Source organism: Euwallacea fornicatus, chromosome 16 (genome assembly GCF_040115645.1).
Source record: "Euwallacea fornicatus isolate EFF26 chromosome 16, ASM4011564v1, whole genome shotgun sequence".
Lineage (NCBI taxonomy): Eukaryota > Metazoa > Arthropoda > Insecta > Coleoptera > Curculionidae > Euwallacea > Euwallacea fornicatus.
The window spans coordinates 3,608,060-3,630,013 of NC_089556.1; the positions used below are offsets into that span (position 1 = coordinate 3,608,060).

General features: G+C 37.9%; 6 protein-coding genes across 7 annotated transcripts; 3 read left to right on the forward strand and 3 right to left on the reverse strand.

Annotated features, from left to right (window-relative positions):
- Positions 1 to 1,251: 1,251 nt before the first annotated feature.
- On the forward strand, positions 1,252 to 10,467 carry LOC136344190 (FK506-binding protein 5-like). The gene is made up of 6 exons (XM_066291402.1): positions 1,252 to 1,811; positions 2,093 to 2,376; positions 2,430 to 2,699; positions 3,154 to 3,913; positions 5,615 to 10,309; positions 10,367 to 10,467. Exons 1-5 carry the CDS (start codon positions 1,612 to 1,614, stop codon positions 9,630 to 9,632), a joined length of 5,532 nt encoding a protein of 1,843 aa, XP_066147499.1. The 5' UTR covers positions 1,252 to 1,611; the 3' UTR covers positions 9,633 to 10,309; positions 10,367 to 10,467.
- A 125-nt stretch (positions 10,468 to 10,592) lies between these two features.
- LOC136343909 (mitochondrial 2-oxodicarboxylate carrier) lies at positions 10,593 to 12,301 on the reverse strand. Its single transcript, XM_066290916.1, has 7 exons — positions 12,098 to 12,301; positions 11,828 to 12,039; positions 11,709 to 11,771; positions 11,495 to 11,616; positions 11,289 to 11,439; positions 10,932 to 11,113; positions 10,593 to 10,873 (listed from the first exon to the last, which is right to left on the reverse strand). Exons 1-7 carry the CDS (start codon positions 12,159 to 12,161, stop codon positions 10,756 to 10,758), a joined length of 912 nt encoding a protein of 303 aa, XP_066147013.1. The 5' UTR covers positions 12,162 to 12,301; the 3' UTR covers positions 10,593 to 10,755.
- Positions 12,302 to 12,429: 128 nt separating this feature from the next.
- On the forward strand, positions 12,430 to 14,038 carry Nle (notchless). The gene has a single exon (XM_066290904.1). It carries the CDS (start codon positions 12,568 to 12,570, stop codon positions 13,999 to 14,001), a length of 1,434 nt encoding a protein of 477 aa, XP_066147001.1. The 5' UTR covers positions 12,430 to 12,567; the 3' UTR covers positions 14,002 to 14,038.
- Positions 14,025 to 15,982, reverse strand: LOC136343907 (uncharacterized). Its single transcript, XM_066290912.1, has 5 exons — positions 15,443 to 15,982; positions 15,220 to 15,380; positions 14,740 to 14,981; positions 14,282 to 14,475; positions 14,025 to 14,193 (listed from the first exon to the last, which is right to left on the reverse strand). The coding sequence occupies exons 1-5, from the start codon at positions 15,783 to 15,785 to the stop codon at positions 14,102 to 14,104; spliced, it is 1,032 nt and encodes a 343-aa protein (XP_066147009.1). The 5' UTR covers positions 15,786 to 15,982; the 3' UTR covers positions 14,025 to 14,101.
- Positions 15,983 to 16,129: 147 nt separating this feature from the next.
- On the forward strand, positions 16,130 to 21,701 carry Pgant7 (N-acetylgalactosaminyltransferase 7). 2 transcript variants are annotated; one of them, XM_066290898.1, is made up of 9 exons: positions 16,130 to 16,516; positions 16,570 to 16,768; positions 16,820 to 17,314; positions 17,367 to 17,621; positions 18,550 to 18,751; positions 18,802 to 18,903; positions 20,360 to 20,542; positions 20,598 to 20,784; positions 20,855 to 21,701. In XM_066290898.1, exons 1-8 carry the CDS (start codon positions 16,370 to 16,372, stop codon positions 20,773 to 20,775), a joined length of 1,761 nt encoding a protein of 586 aa, XP_066146995.1. In that variant the 5' UTR covers positions 16,130 to 16,369; the 3' UTR covers positions 20,776 to 20,784; positions 20,855 to 21,701. The 2 variants fall into 2 exon arrangements, with proteins under 2 accessions (XP_066146995.1, XP_066146994.1); XM_066290897.1 differs by having other exon boundaries at positions 16,131 to 16,516; positions 20,598 to 21,701.
- LOC136343902 (protein lifeguard 2-like) lies at positions 18,753 to 20,304 on the reverse strand. The gene is made up of 2 exons (XM_066290905.1): positions 19,804 to 20,304; positions 18,753 to 19,748 (listed from the first exon to the last, which is right to left on the reverse strand). Exons 1-2 carry the CDS (start codon positions 20,287 to 20,289, stop codon positions 18,909 to 18,911), a joined length of 1,326 nt encoding a protein of 441 aa, XP_066147002.1. The 5' UTR covers positions 20,290 to 20,304; the 3' UTR covers positions 18,753 to 18,908.
- Positions 21,702 to 21,954: the final 253 nt, after the last annotated feature.

Below are 21,954 nucleotides of genomic sequence, written 5' to 3' on the forward strand. Positions count from 1 at the left end.
TTTTGCCATTATATTGGCACAAGTGGCTACATAAGTAGATACAAATTCGCGTTTAAGTATTTTTGTACCAAAACCTCGAGACCATTTCTTGGATTGCAAAAATGGGTTTAAAACAATATACCAAACCAGGAGTTTTTTGAGTTTTATAACCTCTTGTTCTACCTATTAGACTTTTAAGAAAGGACAGGGGCTCTCCGTCTGAGAAAGGAACTTGAAGTGATGGCGACTCTTTGGTTGCCAGTCTCGAGAAAACGCTTATGTGAAATTTTGGATTGCCCAATTTGAACCTCATCAAGACAAAGCAGTGGCTCAAGGCCATACGGGTACCAGCGGTAGTTGGCACTGCACGAAGGGCCACATTTCAGCCTAAAAACTTTGGGGAGAAAGTTGTAAAAAGGAATGAAAAGCTTCAAGAGCTTTGCTCAAAGAGGATCACAACCACGCCAGGAACCGTCATTTTTGAAAATCAAAAAATTCCTCGAAACCGACATCTCGCTTCTTCACATGGGCACGTTTTAACCGGATATTAATGTCACACATCACTGAACTTATCTCATTACCTTACGCAGTGCGACCGCCTGTGTAAACTGTTATCTAAGACAAGCCTGAGAACATGAACCCATCATCTAACGGCATGTTCTTCGTCTACCTACTAAATAATTCAACAAAACGGAGCATTAAAATCGCAATTACCCATACCCAGGACAACTCATTTGCTGATTATGACTATATGACTAAGTTTGCGATTAGCATGCACGAGCAGCAAGAACTACGTGAGTCTTCACTTTGCCTTTTTGCTACCGACAATAAATCAGCATGAAGAAAGAAGAAAGTAACGATGCATTTCGAGCAATGTCAACACCTGCGTGTGATTGTATCGGAATCTGAATGATGTTCCAATACACGGACAATGATGACACCCGACGTTAGAACGCAATTGTCATGGATTTTCTACCCAAACGCCTTTCTTCTCGCCAGATTTGAGCCCGTGTAACCATAATTGTTACAAGGAGACGTTCTGATGCAAACGTTCAGCTCACTGCAACCGCACTAATAATATAATAAAATTTGCGAAACTCTTCGAGAATTGCCCAAACTGATAAAAACCACGTTTTGTTAATAATTTTATTGAATGTGCTCGATTTACATACACCGGGGACAAAAAAAGGGTTAAAAGAGTTCAGCCTGCGACTAACAAGACTTTCAAGAGAACAATATTCCTAACTTGTGCCTCTACAGGGAGGAGCGGTCTCGATCCGCGGCGAAACCTCCATCGCCCGCCTTGAACTGTTCCATATGAAATAAGTCTCACTCTGTATTTATGAAACAAAACAACAGTCAATCCTTTAATATAGAACAAATCGGATTTTAAACGCCGGAAACCAATGATGCGTTACGGTCAGATTCGTTTTTACGTAAGTGGCTCGGCCACTTTCGCGAAAATACCTTTTATAAGGTGTCGCAAATGATAAAAAAAGCACTATTCTTTCTCCATCGAAAATCAGGCAAAAGACTGTGACATTATTGCACGGCACCTGCCAGTCTGACTCCAGAACCTCTTGGGACCGCACACGGATTCCCATACGGCCCTCCTGACAATAATGCAATAACATGACAAATTTGAGCCGTTCCATTGGGTTCCTGGTGCTGGTGGTGGCAGTGATTAGTGCCGATATCAAACTGGACGAGAATGTGATTGATGTGAAAAAATATAGTGATAATGATGTGTTCGAGGAGGATGACGCCGGCCTGCAGGCCAGGGATAAAAGGACTATTGGGACGCTTTTGAGCGGGGTGGCTGATTTGTTCGGGTAAGTATCTCTTAGGTGATGCACTGCAAACCCAAATATTAATTTTAATACGATATTGTATCACACAGACGAAAACTAAAATTCACAGGAAACATGCAATGCAACAGTTGCCTCACTACCCCGCTTTGTTTGTTGCGCCGAAACAATGCACCTGTTATCTAACCGCATCAAATCTGCACTCTTTAACACTCCAATGATCTTCAAAGGATACATCTAATCGCTTTCGCAATACTCATTACATACGGAACAGCAAATTCCCAATCAAATCTCCAACTCTTCAGGTATGACCTCAACAGAAGACCCGCAGTGCACGAACTGACCCCAGTGGCATATCCCTCCTCAGTGGTCAACTCCTTCCCTCTCGACCCTAATAGTCAAGTCGAGCAAGTGTTAGCCAGGCAGGTGGCAGCACCCGCCCGCCCGCCCGCTGTGGCTCCGGCCCCGGCCCCGGCCCCCGCTCCCGCCCCTGCAGCTCCTCCAGTTGCTCCATCCACCCTAACAGCTGGCGTAAGAAGAGCCTTCCAGCTGGGTGTGAACTGGAGTAACCAAAGGCAGCAATTAGGAGGTAATGTTGGAAAGTTTGTACGAGGATTTGGGGTGTAATGGGGCACGTTGCAGCGCCCGCAGGCCCCCCTGCCCCAGCTCCAGCTCCAGCTCCGGCCCCTGTGGCTCCTCCTCCTCCTCCCCCAGCTGCACCTGCGGGGCCTCCAGTTGCAGGAGTAAGGCGGGCCTATTCAGTTGGCGTGAATTGGCAAAATCTGAGGCAGACTTTGGGCAACACACCTGGAGCCCCCGCTCCTGCAGCCCCAGCCCCAGCTCCCCCTGTGCAAGGTGTCAGGCGATCTTATCAATTGGGCCTGGACTTCACCAATCAGCGTCAGCAGTTAGGTATGACACTTATAGATATGTTCGGGTTGGAGTTTTTTATAGAAATCTGCAGTGCTCTCTGATCTGTTGGCGTTAATAACTTTTTATAGGGTAATATTGAATGAAAGGAATGCCCATAGGGATGGTGCGCAAGATCACATCAACCAACCATTCATCACACCAAAAAAAAATAAAACACACACACAATTCCTTGTTAACTTATTTTAAACACTTCGTAGCATTATTTATTAATTAGTAATCTAAGTTAAGTAAGAATGTAAGTATGTGCGTTTTAAAAGTACAAGAGAACTAATTTACTCGACGTTTCATTTATCGAAATTCCCCTCAATATACTGAAACGAAACTAATACTACGGACTTACTTACATATTTACTATATGAAGACAAGATGGAAGGGCAAAACCTTCTGTCAACAGTCTTCGACAACGACTTTACGTTACGTACCTATCCTCCAGGATTAGCCCCAGGACAGGCACCGCCACCCGCGCCGGCGGCGGCACCTCCTCGAGCAGCGCCACCTGCCAGGCCGCCTCCACCGCGCCCTGCCGCTCCTCCTAGGCTGCCACCGAGGGCTCCCCCCAGGGCGGCGCCCCCGGTTCGACCCGCAGCTCCCCCACGGCCGGCGCGGCCCCGTCCTGCGGTCAGGGCAAACTTGGAAATACCTCCCCAGCACCCCTCTGTAGTTGAACGCATTTATTTTCACAAAGACCTAGCTCCACAGCCTCTCAACATCGTGCTTCCGAAAAAGATCGAAGCCGCGAACATAATCCCTGTAGTGCCAGCCGAGGAGGAAGAGGAGGAAGAAGGAGAAGAGGAGAGCGAGGAGGAGCAAAAGAGCCCGAAACGTGAAGAAAAAGAAGAAAAAGATGAAAAAGAGGAAAAAGAGGACGAGGAAGAAACTGATGAAAATGAGGAGAATGATAGTGATAATGAGACGGACAACGAAACAGATAATGAGACGAATAATGAGACGAATAATGAGGCGGATAACGATTCCGATAACGATTCGGATAATGACTCGGACGAAGAGGCCGAGGAAGAGGAGGAAGACAGTGAGGAAAGCAAGCACGCTCCAAGGGAGATTCCTAGAGGTTTTACAAAGTCGGAGCTTAAATCCCACAGTCAACCTGTCAACAGTCAAGGGCTGCAGACCGCAAACAGCAAAGAACAAATCTACATTTCGAAAAAAGAGTACCGCAAGGATGGACCCCAAAAGTAAGTAACGAGCACGGTTTAACTACGCACTATTCTAGAGAAATCTGAAGGGTTGGCAGATACTTATTACGCATACGGGACAAGTCAGTTTATACTTCGATTGAACGATGCCTTTCTTAGACCCGATTGCACAAGTAAAAGAGTTAAGCTACACCGAATTGTCGCTTTAGCTCATTTGAATCTTTCCATAAGAATAACGTTATGGAAATTTTTTACTTAAATTACCCCGCTAATACCAGATGTGAAGTATTGTAACTGTGATAGTAAGAAGCAACCGTCAGCCTCAGTGTCTCTATCAATTGCAGAGGAGATTCATATAGTTGCCAGTACTTTTAACTGTACGTTCTCACCATTGCCAACTTAAGTTCCTGCCAGACGTATCGCGGAACCAAGTTCACATAAAAGCCCTTTGAAATGCAACGACGAGCGCCCAGTCGGCCGATTAATATTCGACATGCGTTATACACATATGTCTGTAAGGAAAGACAGGAGGTGGCTCTTAGCGTATAAATGTGTACGGACTGTAGTCACTGCTGACTATACATGTCACTATCTAGCGGTCAAGTATGCGCTATAGAGTAAAATCATTTTTCGAAGTAGATACTATTGATTGGGGTATTAAAAAAAGTGGTCAATAACCTCATTATGGCAATTTTCCGATTGGGGATTTAGCTCAGTAAGCTGAAACGAAGAAGTCAAGTTGAATTTGTCTGGAAAAATTATATTTTGACCGTTAATTTCAATAGTGAGTAGCATGTGTGATGAAGGTGACAACGTCCACGTTTAATACATAAAATGAAATTGACCGGTAATTTACTGGTCAAATATGGCTATGGGTAAAATATTTTTTCACGATTCGAAAAATTAACCAGAAATGTCGGATAATTTACCGGTGGAACGTTCAGAATAGCTAAATATACTTTATTGACCGGACATTTGACAACCCTAAGTTGACCCAATATCTACTGAATCGTAATCACCACGGTCAAGTTAATTGTTAGGTATTCTGACTAACCCGTGAAGGAAGCAATTTAGGTGGTTAAAACTGGACAGTTTTAAGAGTAATTCTCTTGAATTAAGTACATTTGGCGGTATTTGTGGTAAACAGAAATAAGAATTAAGAGATCGGTTTTCAGGGGTTTTTGAATAATATGAATCAAGCAATGTTGAAAATCATCTTCCTGATAAGTGTTTGACTTTCTGAAATCAGTAGCGAAATTATTACCGAACTACATTAATACGAACTTTTTTTTAATTAAAACTACGTTTCCAATCATCGGTCCCTCAAATCTTTAACATTATAACCGCAACATGATCTATTTTTCAGTTTCGTGTATTTGTTTGCTTTGAAGATTCTGGGAAGTCATAATCTTGACCGCAAATCCCATCAATCTCATATTACTCCATATTAAAGAGATGTCGCCATAACGCTCTTTACGTAACGACACTTACCATGCGATGTTACTTTACAGCACGATATTTATCACATGAGATCGATAGATCTCATATGATGAATATGATATCTGCCAACCCTATGCACTCTAGTAAAAGTGCTGCAATTTTCAACGCTTCAATGGAGATTCGGTAATAAGATAGACTGTAACGAGTGTTTTGACCCAAAAACACGAGCACAAGCGGCTATGATTGCAGGCACTGGCTCTCGTAAATCTATTACGTTAATACTGACCATTTTTGTTTCAGGTTTCGCATAGAATTTCCTGACTATTCTCAAGAGACTCGGCAGGAAGAGAAACGGGACATTCCGCCAGCACAACTGAATGAAATCAAGGCGTTCACGGCATACAGCACACAAGCGCCGAAAGTACCGATTCCGAGCCCCCTAACAGTACTTCAGATCATTTCTAAGGATGTGCCAAAGCAGATAAATAAACTAGAACAAATTCCACTAGAACCTCATCATAGAGCTGTAAGAAGTGTTAACATCAGTTCCACCCCAGAACCTACGCCGGTAGCAGCCACTCAAATAGCTACTCAAGCAGCCACTCAAGTAGCTACTCAAACAGCCACTCCCGAAAGCATCCTCAAAGTTGCCCCTCAGAACGCAGACTCACTTGCCAAAATCAAGGCAGCAAAGTTCATCAATAATCAATTGGTCAACTATTACAATAATAAATTTCATAATGACGCTGTGGTGGCCAAAGAATCAGTGAAAAATCCCCAACTCCTTAAGGAGCCCTATTACAATGTTGAGCCCGAGGCTGCGGAGGGGCCCTTCCAGGTTTCTTATAATGAAGAGTTCGGGCTGCCTGCTGATGCCAAGTCAACCCAACCTGAAACATCTGCCACTAGCTATGTGCAACGCAAACATCAAAACATCCTAAATGATCTCGTTGAGCACTTCCAGGATCGGGAAAGGTATTTGAAGGGCCAACAGGCCCAAACCAATGCACAAATCAAGAAGGATGACGTCGGTTTTTATCATGCGAAGGTTCTGAATGGCATTGCGAAAAATTTCGAGGATACGGCTTATCACTTACGAAACAGAGAACAAAAACTGGATCACGAACACAATAAAATCCTTCAAGCTTTACGGGAAATTTCTAGCCAAAAAGATAAGGCCCAACAAGGACAAGATGAAGTGAAGGCAGAAGTTAATAGAATCAAGGAGGAAATTGAATTAAAACAATCGCAGCCGGTGAGTGGAGAGGTTGAAGTTAATACTAAGAAACTTGAGGATGTAGAATTAACCCCTGCAAGTGTTGTTAGTACATCAGGAAATTTTGAAGATACCCACATTGATGACAAAATTAAAGTGGGTAATGAAGATATTGTAGGGCGCAATGATGAGTATCTGGAAGACATTCATGGAGAGGAAAAGTTGAAGGAAAAACTAACAGAAGTTTTAGACAAAAACCTGCACGAAGATAAGCCATCATTTGATTCGGACTTCTTCTTCAAACCTAGAGACTTTGTCAAAGAAATTGAAAAATTAGTCTATCCAGAACCTTTAGAAGAAATCCAGTTCCACGAAAATTTAGAGGATATCACTGAAAAACTCGATGATAAAGCGATCGAAAGTACTACAGTTGATGATCACCAAGTGCCCGAAAAGATCTCTGAAGAGCCTGAAGAGAGCAATGACCAAGAAGATGACACTGAAGAGACCGACGAGGAAGATAGTAAGAAAGAAAATAAAAAAGAGGAACCAGAGGAACATAGTGAGAAAGAAGACGATTCAAGTGAGAACGCAGGAGAAGACATAACAGAAAAAACAGATGAGGAAGAACAAGACGATAAAGACGAAGAAGTTGAGGAACCTAAAACGGAAAAACCATTTTTAGCTTTTGAAAGTGAAGAACCTAAGGAGGAAGTTAAGGAAGATGAACCAAAAGAAGGACACCATGAGAACGAAAGCAACGAGGACGATCATGATAAAGAAGAAAACAATGAAGAAGAATCAAAGGAAGACCAGGCGACTCAAGAACCAAAGGAAGAACAGCTTAAAGATGAAGAACTTAAAGAGGAAGAATTAAAAGAAGAAAAGCATAAGGAAGAAGAGTACAAGGAAGCGGAACCTAAAGAAGAATTAAATGAACAAAACCCTAAGGACGACAAAAAATTCGACGAATTTGAGGCAAAGAAGCCTGTAGAAGACAAAACATTTGAATTTCAATTTGGTACGCTTGATAGCGAAAACCCAGATTATTCCACGTCTCTTGAGGAATTGATATTTGGAAAATCTCAACAAAATGAGGAAACACCTGAAGTAACTACGTTTTTCGAAACAGGTCAAAATAATGAAGAAGAAACCGAAGACAAACAAGAAACGGAAGATGATGAGCAAAAAGAAGAGACAGAAAAACCAGAGGTAACAACTTACTTCCAAGCAGACAACAACAATGAACAAGAACAAGCTGAAGATGAAGAGGAGCCTGGGGAAGAAACTGTGAAACCAGAAGTAACGACGTTCTTTGAAAAAATTGAAGCTAAAGAAAAACCAGAAGAAAACACGTCCAACAAAGGTAAAGAAGAAGAGGCGGAAGAAGAAACGTCCACCACAGATAAAGAAGAACCAGAAGAAGAAACTCCCACCACAGATAAAGAAGAACTAGAAGAAGAAACTTCCACCACAGATAAAGAAGAATTAGAAGAAGAAACTTCCACCACAGATAAAGAAGAACCAGAAGAAACGTCTACCAAAGATAAAGAAGAAATAGAAGAAGAAACGTCCACCAAAGGTAAAGAAGAACCAGAAGAAGAAACGTCTGTCAAAGACACAGAAAAAGAATCAGAAGAAGAAACGTCTACCAAAGATAATGAAGAACAAGAGATAGAAGAGGAGGAAGAAGAAAAGGAGGAGTCGACGAAGGAAAAGTCTTTTGAAACACCCAGTGAGGCTCCGTTTACCGCATTCGCCGATATACCAGAGCAAACTGAGAGTAGCCGAAAAGGGAAAGATGAACTGGAAGACGGGGAAGAATCAACAGACGAGAAAGAAACACTTGAAAAAGAAAACCAAGAAGAGGATTCTGATGAAGAAGTAAATGAGCAGATTAAGTTAGACGAAGATAAAGTCGCCGAAAAAGCCGAAGAAGAAATTATTAAAGATAAAATTGCTGAAGACTCTAAAGAACCCAATAAAGAACAAGAAGAAAATGAGGAGGAGGAAGATGAAGAAGTTGAATCTGAAGAAAATGAATCGGAACCAAAACCTGAAGTGCAAACTGATGATAAAAATAACGAAGAGCAAAGCGAAGAGGAATCTAAAGTCGAAAACGGAAGTAAAAAATCAGAACAGGAAGCAGCCGCCTTAAGACAGGCACAAGAGGAAGAAGACCAGCGCAAAAAAGAAGAAAACGAAAAGGCCCTTAAAGAGTACATCATCGATCATTTTGACGTTGATATAATCGACGGGGTTCCGGTGCCCAAGGGCGTCAAAGACACTCCTCGTTATAAAGAAATAGTGGAAAGTGTGAATAGCCCTTACGAAGAGAAGGATCTCTTTAACAATGGATATGATTACGGAAAAAATGCTGAAGACTTTCTAATAAGACTTTTTGATGATAATGTGAAGAAATTGGATAAGGTTGGGAATGCTATTGAAGAGGAAGGGGAGGAAGAGGCGGCAGAAGAGGAATCTAAAAAAAACGTTACGAAGGCCGAGGAAACGCCTTGTGTTGAGGATGATGAAGATGAACCAGAGGATGAACAAGAGGATGTTGAAGAGAAAAAACCAATTGCCGCAAAGCTTACGTACCCCCATGAACAAAAATTTGAAGAAATTTATACGGATTTTCGCAATAAACTCTCAAACCCAAACACCCAAGATAGTAACAAACTTGAAGTGATCCACCCCTACCTCCACAGTGGAGGTTTTAAACAGGGAGGTGTAGAAATACTGGAAAACAACGAAAAAGTTGTAACAGTACCTTATGATTATGATTACAGTAGCAGTGAAAAAAAGCTGGTGATAGGAGTTACCTCCACTCCTTCTCCAGCTCGAGTAAAGAGAAGTCTTCTGAGCAGGTTAGTGAAACGACAAGCGGAGGATGATGATTGGACTTACCAGCCAGAAAGCTATGATCCTAGCTTCAATTACAATTATGAAGTGGCTCAACCTAGAGGAGGAGAAGAAGTGAAAATACTGAGGAAGAAGGATGAGCCTTTGGGTCCTAAAGCTGTGGTGTTTGAAAACGAAAGTGGTAGACAAAAGACTTACATTAGAGTAAAGCAAAAAGAACAAGAAATGTATGGGTAGGGGAGGATTATAAAAGCTTTGTGGGTTTGGGTTAGTCAAAATTTGTTTTGGTACCCACTGGAACTCGAACTGAGAAAAACCAAATTTAGCCATGATAATAAGATTGTTTTTCCAGGAAAATGAAACATTTATGTTGGTATAAGTCATATCAATACAAATATTTCTTTTAGTAAGTATACGTAATGATTGTCATTATAAACATAAAGAACGTATCACAAGGTATTACTTATGGCGATTGCCAATAATTACTAAGAGCCCGCTTTATGCTATAATAATTACTGAAATTACGTCTAAGTGTTGTTATGTAGTTTTTAGTATGAAACTTCGTATTACCGTTGTTAATTTTGTTGTTTTTTTACTATTTAATAGTATGTTATTTTCCACAGTTCTGAATAGCGATGGAGCAACCTATCCACTGCATATAATGCCTGTACTATATTTTATCAAAAACAAATTTATTGTAGTCGAAATGAGATTTATCTCTCACTTCAATATTATTGAGATTTATTCGTTTATTTTCGTTTATTTAGAGTGCGAAAATACCCTTTAAATGATGTGGTTGCGCCAATCTACGCAATAATTGTGAAGCTTACTGTTCTATGCTATACGCAGCAATTAAGTTTGCCAATAAACCATTTTTAATAAAATCATTTAATAAATATATCGCCGTTTTAATAGTTAAGACATTCTATATCTTTTCAATCCAATACATTTGCTCAAGGTGTCAGTTTTAGGGCACAAGATCTGTAGGCGTGCAAGTCGGTAGTGAAATGCAGAACAAGGAAACATTTGTTGACGCATCGATCGAGCAATTGGACCGAAGCTATCAGAGAAAGTAAGTTTACCGTGGGGTTGATTTAAAGCTGCAATTAAATTCCTTCTCTTTTAGCATAAAAGATATTTTTGGGAGGTTGAGGAATGAGCTGGAGGACTTACACAAGCATATTGAAAAACAAAAAATGGATTTATAAGCTTATTATTGTTTGGAAACATTTATAAAGTTTGCTTATACAAAAAGGCGCTGCCATTCATGCTATGACAAACTTAAAGCAAAAAAAATGATATAAAACGCATTACTTGTAAAGCAACATCCTCATAAACACTCACGCGTGTAGTCCCAAGGCTACTTAAAGTTGGCAGTCAAATACGAGTGCACATAATCATAAACCACCAACATAATGGCGCCCCCAGGGCCAAGCCTCATAATCTTAGGTACAAGTCCTTTATACAGGGCCAAATATCTATCAAAAGAATATGAATCCATCAAATATTTATCAGTTTATTAGCAAAAGCGCTTACCCTTCCTCCTTGTATACAATGCATAGACTCTTAAAAGTGCCTTTGTATTTAATTTCTCCAGGCACTGGCTGAGGCCCTTGTATTCGCGATTTGGCAACATCAAAAGGTATGTTAAGACATGAAGCTAAAGTACCAGACACAAACCCTATAGACACTTTCCTTAAGAATTCTTGAATTTCATCCTATGGAATTAGAAATCCAAATTTACAGGTGTTTGCTTAAGAATAAAACTTGCATCACTTATAAAGCATGATGTTAATATAAGCAGAGAAAAATTAGTCTCAAAACATGGTATGAGGGTTGTTAAATACAGAGTTAGTAATGTGTGGTCATGTCTCTTGAAGTAAGAATTTTTACCTTACACTCAGGCAACCACCCTTTAACTGAATGGTAAAACCCAAAATAAACCATATTGAAAAGACCGTTCCTCCAAATGGTGGCGCTAACTCCCTTAAACACGCCCTGAAGGCCAAAGCCATGTTTTGAGACAATATTTTTAGTTACACTCCTAGATAAAAAAATTTGAAGCTTGCTCAGAAAACTGTTACATATTGAAATCTTACCAGGTGCTTGGCAATTCTTTGCCCACCCCTCTGTTCGCTTGCAAAGTAACTTTTACCACCTCAAATGGGTTCACTAAAATGGCCTCAGTTACACCAGCCCCAAATCCAGCTAGAGAAAATGTCTGAGAATGATGAGTTTTAGTGAAAATAAGATGTTTTATAAATTGGAAGGTATTCAATATTTAGGTTGGGGGAAGTAGTTAGAGATACTAACCAAGGGTGTGGGGGCTGGTGCTCCTAATAAAAAGAATTGTTTGTACTGTTCAAAAGTGAAAAACTAAAATAAGAAATCAATTTCTTCCATTTGGAAAAACATTATGATGGTGCTATTACTTTACAAGCTCTTTTAGGAGTCTCAGCCAAAATAGGCGGTACAATTCCTTTCCAATAAGACGTGATACCTTCTTGCTTGTACATTTTTCTGAGACAATCAAACATCCCCGAGTAATGTTTTGGATCTTCTCTATTTACCCCTCTGCTATTTTGTATTTGCAGTCGGGTTTTGACCAGATCTAGGGGATGCATTATACACACTTCCACAAATCCTTGTTGGAAAATTTTCGTATAAATTCTATAGGAAAGTTAATTATAACAACGAGTTACCCGCAGAACCCCCTGAGCAAATCTGAATGGCTGCTTCTTTGAGCAGCTTTTGAATGTCTGACATTGTGTTAATTAGCACTATCTCATGGGCAAGAGAATACTAGAATATTTTTTTTACTTATTCTTATATTTAAACAAACTAATCCTACAATGATACGGTGGAAATTACATTTCTGAGTTTATTAACAATGAAAATTTAAATCCGAAACTCAAACATTCTTAACCTTTAAGGACGGAAAAAAACAAACTCATGTCGTCCTTCTTGCACTCTAAACGAAGAGTGCGACAGGCACATACTCAGTTCATTAAAATTTTAAATTAAGTACCACGTTGACGTAGTGCAACTCCAACCTCAAATTTAAAAGATGTTTTTAAAGTATTTAGAATCCTGCGTCATCGTGTTAACAAAAGTAATTTCTGAGTTTAACGGGCCTTAAATAATATTGCAATCTTCCCAAAACAACCTCAAAATGTCGTCTGAAACCGAAATCCAACGACTCTTATGTCGTTTTGTATCTGAAAATGGTGATCCAGCTGGAGACATGTTGGACCTGCCCCTCAATTGCACCCTAGATCAGCTAACATTAATATGCAACGCTATATTACATCAAGAAGAACCTGTACCTTATCGCTTCTATATTAAAGAGGACGAAATAACCAGTACTCTTCAAAAAACTTTAGAGCTTGCTCCATTAAACACTGAAGGAATAGTGGATATCATTTACCAAGAGCAAGCAGTATTTAAAGTACGTCCAGTTACAAGATGTACGGCTTCTATGCCTGGACATGCAGAGGCAGTAATTTCAGTCAGTTTTTCTCCTGATGGAAAGCATTTGGCAAGTGGTTCTGGAGATACAACAGTGAGATTTTGGGATGTAAATACACAAACTCCTTATCAAACTTGTAAAGGTCATAAAAATTGGGTGTTGTGTATATCCTGGTCTCCAGATAGTAGCAAATTAGCATCTGCATGTAAGGATGGAAAAATAATTATGTGGGATCCAAAAACTGGCAATCAAATTGGAAGAACTATGGCAGGACATAAACAGTGGATAACAGCCCTCAGCTGGGAGCCTTACCATAAAAACCCTGAATGTAGATTACTGGCCAGTTCATCGAAAGATGGAGATATAAAGATTTGGGATTCAGTACTTTGCACTACAGTCTTAACAATATCTGGCCATACAAAGTGTGTAACAGTAGTTAAATGGGGAGGAATGGGCTTAATTTACTCAGCTTCACAGGATAGGACTATTAAAGTTTGGAGAGCCACTGATGGTGTGCTATGCCGAACTTTGGAAGGACATGCCCATTGGGTTAACACGTTAGCTTTAAACACTGATTATATTTTAAAAATAGGAGGATTTGATCCAGTGAAAGATTCCAACAAAGATACATTTATGACTGATAAAAAGAAGTCACAAGCATTTGCTTTACAGCGCTTTAAAGAAGTAACTGAACCTATAGGAGAGAGACTTGTTTCAGGCTCAGATGACTTCACTTTGTTCTTATGGGACCCAGAAAAAGACAAAAAGCCACTGGCTCGTCTTACTGGTCACCAACAATTAGTCAATGATGTAAAATTTTCCCCTGATGGCAGAATAGTAGCATCTGCATCATTTGACAAATCTATTAAACTGTGGGATGCTAAGACAGGCAAATTTCTGACAACTTTAAGAGGGCATGTACAAGCAGTTTATATGGTGGCATTTAGTGCTGATTCAAGATTAATGGTTAGTGGAAGTGCAGATTCTACTTTAAAACTGTGGAACTTAAAAACCAGGAAATTAGAAATTGATTTACCAGGGCATGCTGATGAGGTGTTTGCAGTGGATTGGAGTACAGATGGATTAAGAGTGGCCTCTGGTGGAAAAGATAAGGTTTTAAGATTGTGGCAGAATTAAGAATTTGTTTTTATAAAAATCCATTTAATTTATTAAATTTGTTTTTATTTCATAAAACTTCCATCAAAAGCAATAAATAATTATTATTTAAGATGACAACTCAGCAATAAGAATTCATATAAGATATGGATAAGTTGGAATTGGTATAGCTGGGAAGACTAACTGGTCTCCAATACCACCAATTATAGAGCACTAAAATTAAAGTTCAACTAGTACCAACATACTATAGAGGACACTGTCATACTACAGTTTGAAAAAAAAAATGAAAGTAAATACTTACATACATATGAAGGTCTCATCATTACTGATACAGTTTTACATTGCTTTTGACACTCCTTAGTTGGTTTGAGTGTAATAGTTCTTTCCCCCATTCCCTGTATAATGAACACATAGCTACATTCAGGATTAGGCAGTGAGTATGATTCGGCAATAGGACCATCAATATAAACAAACCTTTCGATATCTTGCCCAGATCTGTGAATATCAATGTATGTGTGGCATTTTGTATAGATTTGATAGAGGAGTTATCCACAAACAGCAATGTATAAAATCACTAAAGTCAATACACATTTAATGCTTGCATTGCTGGTAATAGTTAGTAGCCACACCAGTTGAGAGTGGTTTGCACTAATTCCAAAATTAAAGTAATTAATATTGGATTTTGCTTGACAAACAATGCTACTGCGTTTTTTAAAACATTACTGGATAACTCCCTAGATTTCATAAGTTAGATATTACCTATCAGGGAAAAAATTTGGTTTTCGAAAAAGTTTCCTAATAATCCTAGCAGCAGCCATTTTCTTGATTCTCCACTCAATATGGACATTGGAAGACATTTGTTCTTCTTTAAATGTAAATAACACTTCTGGGTTAACATTTATATTTTTTATCAAAAATTGTCCAATTTCATGCTTAAGAATTGAAGAATGATTTTGATATAATTTTTGTAGATCCTTCCACAGCACTTTATGTTGAAATGTCTAAAGAAATATGTAAAAAAAAATATACAACTATACCTACAGCAATTCCAAGAGACCTATTAGCAAAATTATGACATTTGTATGGTTGGAATTCACAATGCTTTAATTATATCAATATACCATTTTGTTATTAAGCAGCCACTGATCATATTTAGACCACATGCATTTGTATAGCTGAGAGACCTCTTGGAGTTACTTTTATTATTATTAACTACTTAAGAGTTTACTAAACACCTACTTTTAATACCAAAGGAATTCCTTCACTGACTTTTTCATAGGGATTAACACTGGCTATCCCTGACAAATCAATAACAGAATGTACATTTTCACATGGTGTGCAGTCTAAATCCGCCAAATAGAAATGTGGGTTCTTCACCAGACAACTTTCATCATATAAGTCTTATAAAGAAAAGTTATTTATTAAAAGTGGTAAAGACTAATAGTAAAGGAAAAGACTATACCTGTTAAAGAAGGAAATAACTTAATTAAAGGTAAAGACACAGTTCTTATGATTTTTAATGCAGGATATGTAAAACCCTGTACGTTTCTTAGAACAATGCTGGATGTTGGTGTGTGTATGTTCAATAAAACATAAAATACCAGACTGAACAGCAGAGATATGAGAATGCATATTTTAAATTGTTTTTGGTTGTTTTTTTGATTCACATTTGAAGTCTTAATTTCTTGAAATGAGCCCTCAACAAGTTTATTAAATTCATCCTCGCTCAGGCCTGAAGATTTTGCCTGTGATTTAATTTTATTTAGATCATGTTTGTATTGGTTTAGGAGATCTTGTTTGGACATTTCTACCAACCACTTTACAATTCAGGTCATTGTAATGTTTCTTATTACTTTTTCTTCTGAATAATTTAATTTTTTATTCGTTAAAACTAACAGGATTTGTTTATGTTTGGTACAACAACACAACAAATAACATTGACACTGACATTTATTGAGTCGTCGTAACTAGTAATTTTCACTTATTTCTGTAAATCGATTATATCTTTATCTTTTTCAAACAATGCCGTCGCTGGAGGCGTAACAGAGATACACCACCCATCGGTGAAATGTGATTTTGAAACAATTGCCGCTACATGTCAGTGTCACTTATAGCTCGAATACCGGTTTGAGGGTTTGTTTACGTGTGCAATGAAGAAGAGTGGATAGTTTTTTCAGTAAAATTTTAAATTTCTGCCATTTTAATTCAAAATAACTACATTTTATGAATAAATTTATAAACCTTTCAACATCAGTTCTCCATGATATACAAAAAGTCGAATTGTAATCTATTATTGAATTGACACGTCACTAAAACAAGTAATCTCTTGAGTTCTGATACCTTTCAACCCTAGTTTTCAATATTGAACCTTTAGCAGTCCGTTGTTAGCATGTCTTTTGTAGTATATTTGAGCAGAAGAACTCGCAGTTTAAGACTGTTAGCTTTTGCAGCTATGTTAATATTTATTATCTATTTACTAGCCACTTACGATAAAGGGGCACATAGTTCTTTTAGGATTGCTGAGAGATTAAAAAAAGTATATTATCTTAAACGTATTGTTTTTCTTCAATTACTATTGCCATATTTCAGAGTATCAGCCCTAGTGATAGAGCTACCCCAAATCTAATTTCAGGCCTTGGTAATTTTGAACCTACTGAAATTGAAGACAAAGATGGTCCTGGAGAAAAGGGAGCCCCACATTATTTGCAAGCTTCTCAACAGAATGATGCTGCACAATCTGAGTCTGATTATGGGATGAATATTGCTTGCTCTGATGAAATTTCCTTAGGTGAATGTTCAGTAATTGAATATATAATTTTTTTTTCTTATTATATTTTAGATCGCACAATTTTGGATACAAGACTTGAAGAGTGCAAGCATTGGGATTACCCTAAAGATTTGCCAAGTACTAGTGTAATAATTGTCTTTCACAATGAGGGCTGGTCAGTTCTTCTTCGAACAGTTCACAGTGTTTTGAACCGAACTCCCAACTATCTCCTAAAGGAAATCCTATTAGTGGATGATTTTTCAGATAAAGAGAATTTAAAATACGATTTGGAGAAGTACATTGAACAATTTGATGGCAAAGTTAAACTTATCAGGAACACACGGAGGGAAGGATTGATTAGAACTAGGAGCAGAGGGGCTGTGGAAGCAAAGGGAGATATTATTGTATACTTAGACGCACATTGTGAAGTCAACACAAATTGGCTGCCTCCATTGTTAGCTCCTATATACAGAGATAGAACTACAATGACCATTCCAATTATTGATGGAATTGATCATAAAACATTTGAGTATCGTCCCGTTTATGGAGAGGACAGACATTTTAGAGGTGAATGTGTATGATTGTGAAAATTAAATTGTAAAATTTAATTTGTTTTCAGGTATATTTGAATGGGGAATGCTGTATAAAGAAAATGAAGTTCCTAAAAAAGAATTACGAAAAAGAAAATATAATAGTGAGCCCTATAAGAGTCCCACACATGCAGGTGGATTATTTGCTATAAATAGGAAATATTTCCTGGAGATTGGGTCTTATGACCCTGGGTTATTGGTTTGGGGGGGTGAGAACTTTGAACTGAGTTTTAAAATTTGGCAATGTGGAGGCAGTATTGAATGGGTACCTTGTTCCAGAGTGGGTAAGTTAAAGTGAGCCTTGGCATTTCAGTAATGCAATATGTAAAAGTTGTTTTAGTACCTATATGCTGCAGCTCGATATTCACAACCACTTTTGGTTGTTTCTATGTTTTTCTATTTTTGTCCTTGAAATTTTGACCCTGCAGAGAAAAACTTTACTTATCTGAAGTGTATTATAAAATCTTATATTATATTTTCCCTGCAAGGATTTTAGTAAAGCTTAAAATACCTTTGTAGCGATATTATTAGGCCTGGAGATAAACTGGATTAAAAAGCGTTTAATGTTGATATTAGTCTTAACAGAGTTAAACATATATTTATTTTTAAACTCCTGAATACTATAGCGAAAACTAAATAATATCTTCCACTTATTATCTATGTTAGTTAATAAAATCCAAAGACGATGGAAGAAATGGAAAATCGATGTACAGACCACACTAGAATAAGGCGTAGCATGAAACCCGAACGAAAAGCCAATTTAAATTGGGAATTTTTCATGAACGCAAATAAACCGGGAGTTTATTGTTAAAAAGGGCATGTAAAACCGCCGATGGCTAATCTGACCCTATTGGTGAATGTAAATTGTTTCATATTACCATTCAAAATATGAAAAACACAATGTTTGAAGTTCAAGTGCATTTAGGAGATTTAACTCCAGATTTATTTTGTAATTGGACGTTCGTAATAACTTTCACCCGACTTTTTGTTACTTCTATGGTAATTATCGTCTTGGTGAAGCTACTAAGAGTATAAAAACCTGGACTATAACACAATATTTATTGTTGCTAAATAGTGACCATCTTTAAAAATTTTATAATTTTCTTATAATTCTTCAAAAGTTCATGAAATTATTCTACTGTACTAAAACTCACTTTGAAAGGAATAGTTATTGTCATTTTCCTTAACATTGACTTTGATCCTCAATTTTAGGTCACGTTTACCGTAGTTTTATGCCTTACAATTTCGGTAAATTGGCCCAAAAGAAAAAAGGGTCCCTCATCACTATAAATTACAAGCGAGTGATCGAAACTTGGTTTGACGAGAAATACAAAGAGTTCTTCTATACTAGAGAGCCAATGGCACGATTTCTTGATATGGGTGATATTAGCGAGCAATTGGCATTAAAAGACAGGTAAGTTTCATGTGTATATTAGTACTAAATCTAAAATATTTCTCTACTAGATTGGGCTGCAAGAGCTTCCAATGGTACATGGATAACGTAGCGTATGATGTTTTGGATAAATTCCCAGAATTGCCACCCAATCTACATCAAGGTGAACTCAGGTACGTCAAGAGCAGGCCCTTACAAGATTGAGCATGTGCGTGAAGATCAAGATAATATCAACATAAAGAGTTAAGGCTCCATAAATGTATTCTTCCGGAAAAAGTTGCACCCTTCTCCCCCTTAAAATGCACTGCATATCGAACATCAAAAACACCGAGAATAAGGTTACAATTATTCCGGAGTATACCAGATAGAGCACCATTTGCCGAGTGAAGATACTGACTATGGTCACTATGAGACTAAATATTAAAACTACCACTGTTGCCATAATAAGAATAAACGACCATTTAGTAATGTCGAACCAAGTTTGAAAGGCCAAAAGGGAGACTACAATACAAACAGCACAAGTTCCTCCTACTGTGATTAATACCGTCTTAGATTCAGTTTTGCAGCTGGCTGCCGCACCCAAGTATGACATGCTTATCGTTAATAATGCGAGCAAAATAAAATTTAGTGGAAAAATGCGTCTTGCCCCATTGTAGCAAATCAGAACTAGATAGAGTCCAAATATCATAAAAGTCATTACACTTAACAGAACCAAGTCCTTAGCCACAAATTTCTTTGTGGGTTCATGGAATAAAGTCAACAGTATCATGCTGAATGTAAATAAAAGCTGAGAACCTAAAATTGCAAATACTTTTCGGACAAAATTGTGGTGGATTCTGATTATCTCAGAGCTCAGAGAACTATATAGGTAAGAGCTCCAGGTTAGGTCGTCTGAAGCGCCATCACCAGAAGTTTGGTATTGTGAAGCTTGGTTTCTATCATCGCTATTAGTAATTTGATAATTGGGAAGAGGGACCCTTTCATGAGGAGGAGGAGCTTCTCCGGTTACGGCTCTAACCTATGGGATGTAAAATCTTTTAAGCAATTCTGCAAGTAACGTTTGAGAAAATCACCCTCTGCATCCATTGGCCTCTACTAAACATTGTATTTTTATAACTGTTGGCCATTTTTTCTTTAAGACACACTTCCATTGTGGCAAAATTCTCATCATATTTCATGTTCCCTTCAATCTCAGCGCCATTAGAGATTATATTTTCCGAATTTTTTATCACACCTCTTGCGTCCTGTACTTCGTTTTCATCAAAAAGGTTCAGAGTATTAGGGTTCTCACTTTCGGTAGAATGCACGCTGATTTGAGGCTTGGTATAAACATTCATCTTCTCATTCTTGGCAGAGGCAATGTTTCCAGATTTAGAGAGTTCCTCTGGTTTAGCCATATGCCCATTGGAAGCTTGAAGTGTTGAATTATCTTTGACTGATGGTTTGTAGTCATTGGATTCAGTCCTTACTCGTACTACTAGTTTATTTTGATTTTGAGACATAAAATAAGACAAAAATTGAAAATATTTGACACAAGCTATAAATAATGACGGACACATGAAGACGGATTATTGTTTGTTTATTTGGTGGTTTTGTCAAGATCTATTTATTATTATTTTCTTTGTTTAGGTCAGTAGCTGTTAACAAATGTATGGATACCTTGGGCCATGGACCTCCGTCTTTAATGGCCGTGCAACATTGCCACGGTTTCGGCAACAATCAACTCATCAGACTCAATGCGAAAGGTCAATTGGGGGTGGGAGAACGTTGTATAGAGGCCGATGCGCAAGGGATTAAGCTTGCGTTTTGCAGGTACACAATTGCCTTTATTTATCAATATATTGGTTACTTATTGAGTGTATTAAAGGTTGGGAACTGTAGACGGTCCATGGATATACGATGAAGATACGCACACCTTATTACACAAAGTGCATAAAAAGTGCATGGCTTTGCATCCGCAAACATCGCATTTATCCTTAATGCCGTGCGATACGAACAATGCATATCAACAATGGTTGTTTAAACAGTTGACTCCAAAGTGGTAATGTATGGAGGTATATTAGATAATCATAAAACCCCGGGGATCAATTTTTTTTATGTGCAATTTATTATTTCTTTTTTAAGATGATTTTAAAGACTTTGAAAGCCTTCAAGTGTTTGTATACAGAATCTCCGTTTTATGAGGTTCGTCGTTGGGATTTCAGTCATTTTTAGAGATATAAAGTCGGTAGATTAGACAAAATTGCGCAATTTGCGGCTTAGTATTCTATGTAGTATTCTTAGGGGCCTTTTTGGAATATTTTTTTACAGCCTTGTTAGTTGTCTTTTATTATTGTACTTCGCCTCTTAAGATGATTAAGATCCCAATAATGCGGCTCATGAAAGGAGCACCTTGTATAAAGATTTAGCATGAAAAAAAGTTGTTTATACATCGGTGATGTGAGTCAATTGGATGATTGCGGAAGTGTCTTGAGATTGCAGCTGCATTGTGTTATGATATTAGTATTAGGAAAGGTAAAGACATACATTGTAAACCTATAACTTAGCCGTTCTTTATGTTATAACTTCGAAACTTCAATGCTTTTGGACTTAAGTTCAAAAGTTTCTAGTTTTGGTTGGCTGTTAACCAATCTTTGTGCCTTCGATCTTTCAAGGTATATGCCAGCAATATTTCTCGAGAAAATACATTTTTCCCTTTATATATTTTAATTATTATATTTCGAACCTGTTTACCATTCTCTTTGTATCAAATATGTTGCCAGATAAAGCGTAAGAACTAACTTTAAGATCAGTTATAGGAAAACATTCATATCTCAACGAAAACGTAATCTATTGACTGACACAATAAGTAGATGTTGAGTTTTGGTTTAAATTAGCCGATAAAATCCGTACTTAAATGTTTAGTGTTTATAAAAATTGTTATAGCGTTTTAGAGGAAATATTAATTGGTAAATAAATGTTTTTACAGTGATTTTATTATTAACGTAACCAATTACTATATGAATTAGCTAATCCTCTCAAATGCGTTTGTCTGAGCTCCTTTGTCTCACAAGGCAATCCCGTTTTCTTTTCCCTACACCTACCATTTTATTGGAGCATTTCCAAATGTAATTAATTTTCTTTGCCATGAATGATTATTTATGTATAAATGACCAAATATTCCGTAGCCTTTTTATCTTTTTCTTTGAAAATACATTTTTTTTTCAAAGTTGAAATGTTGGTCA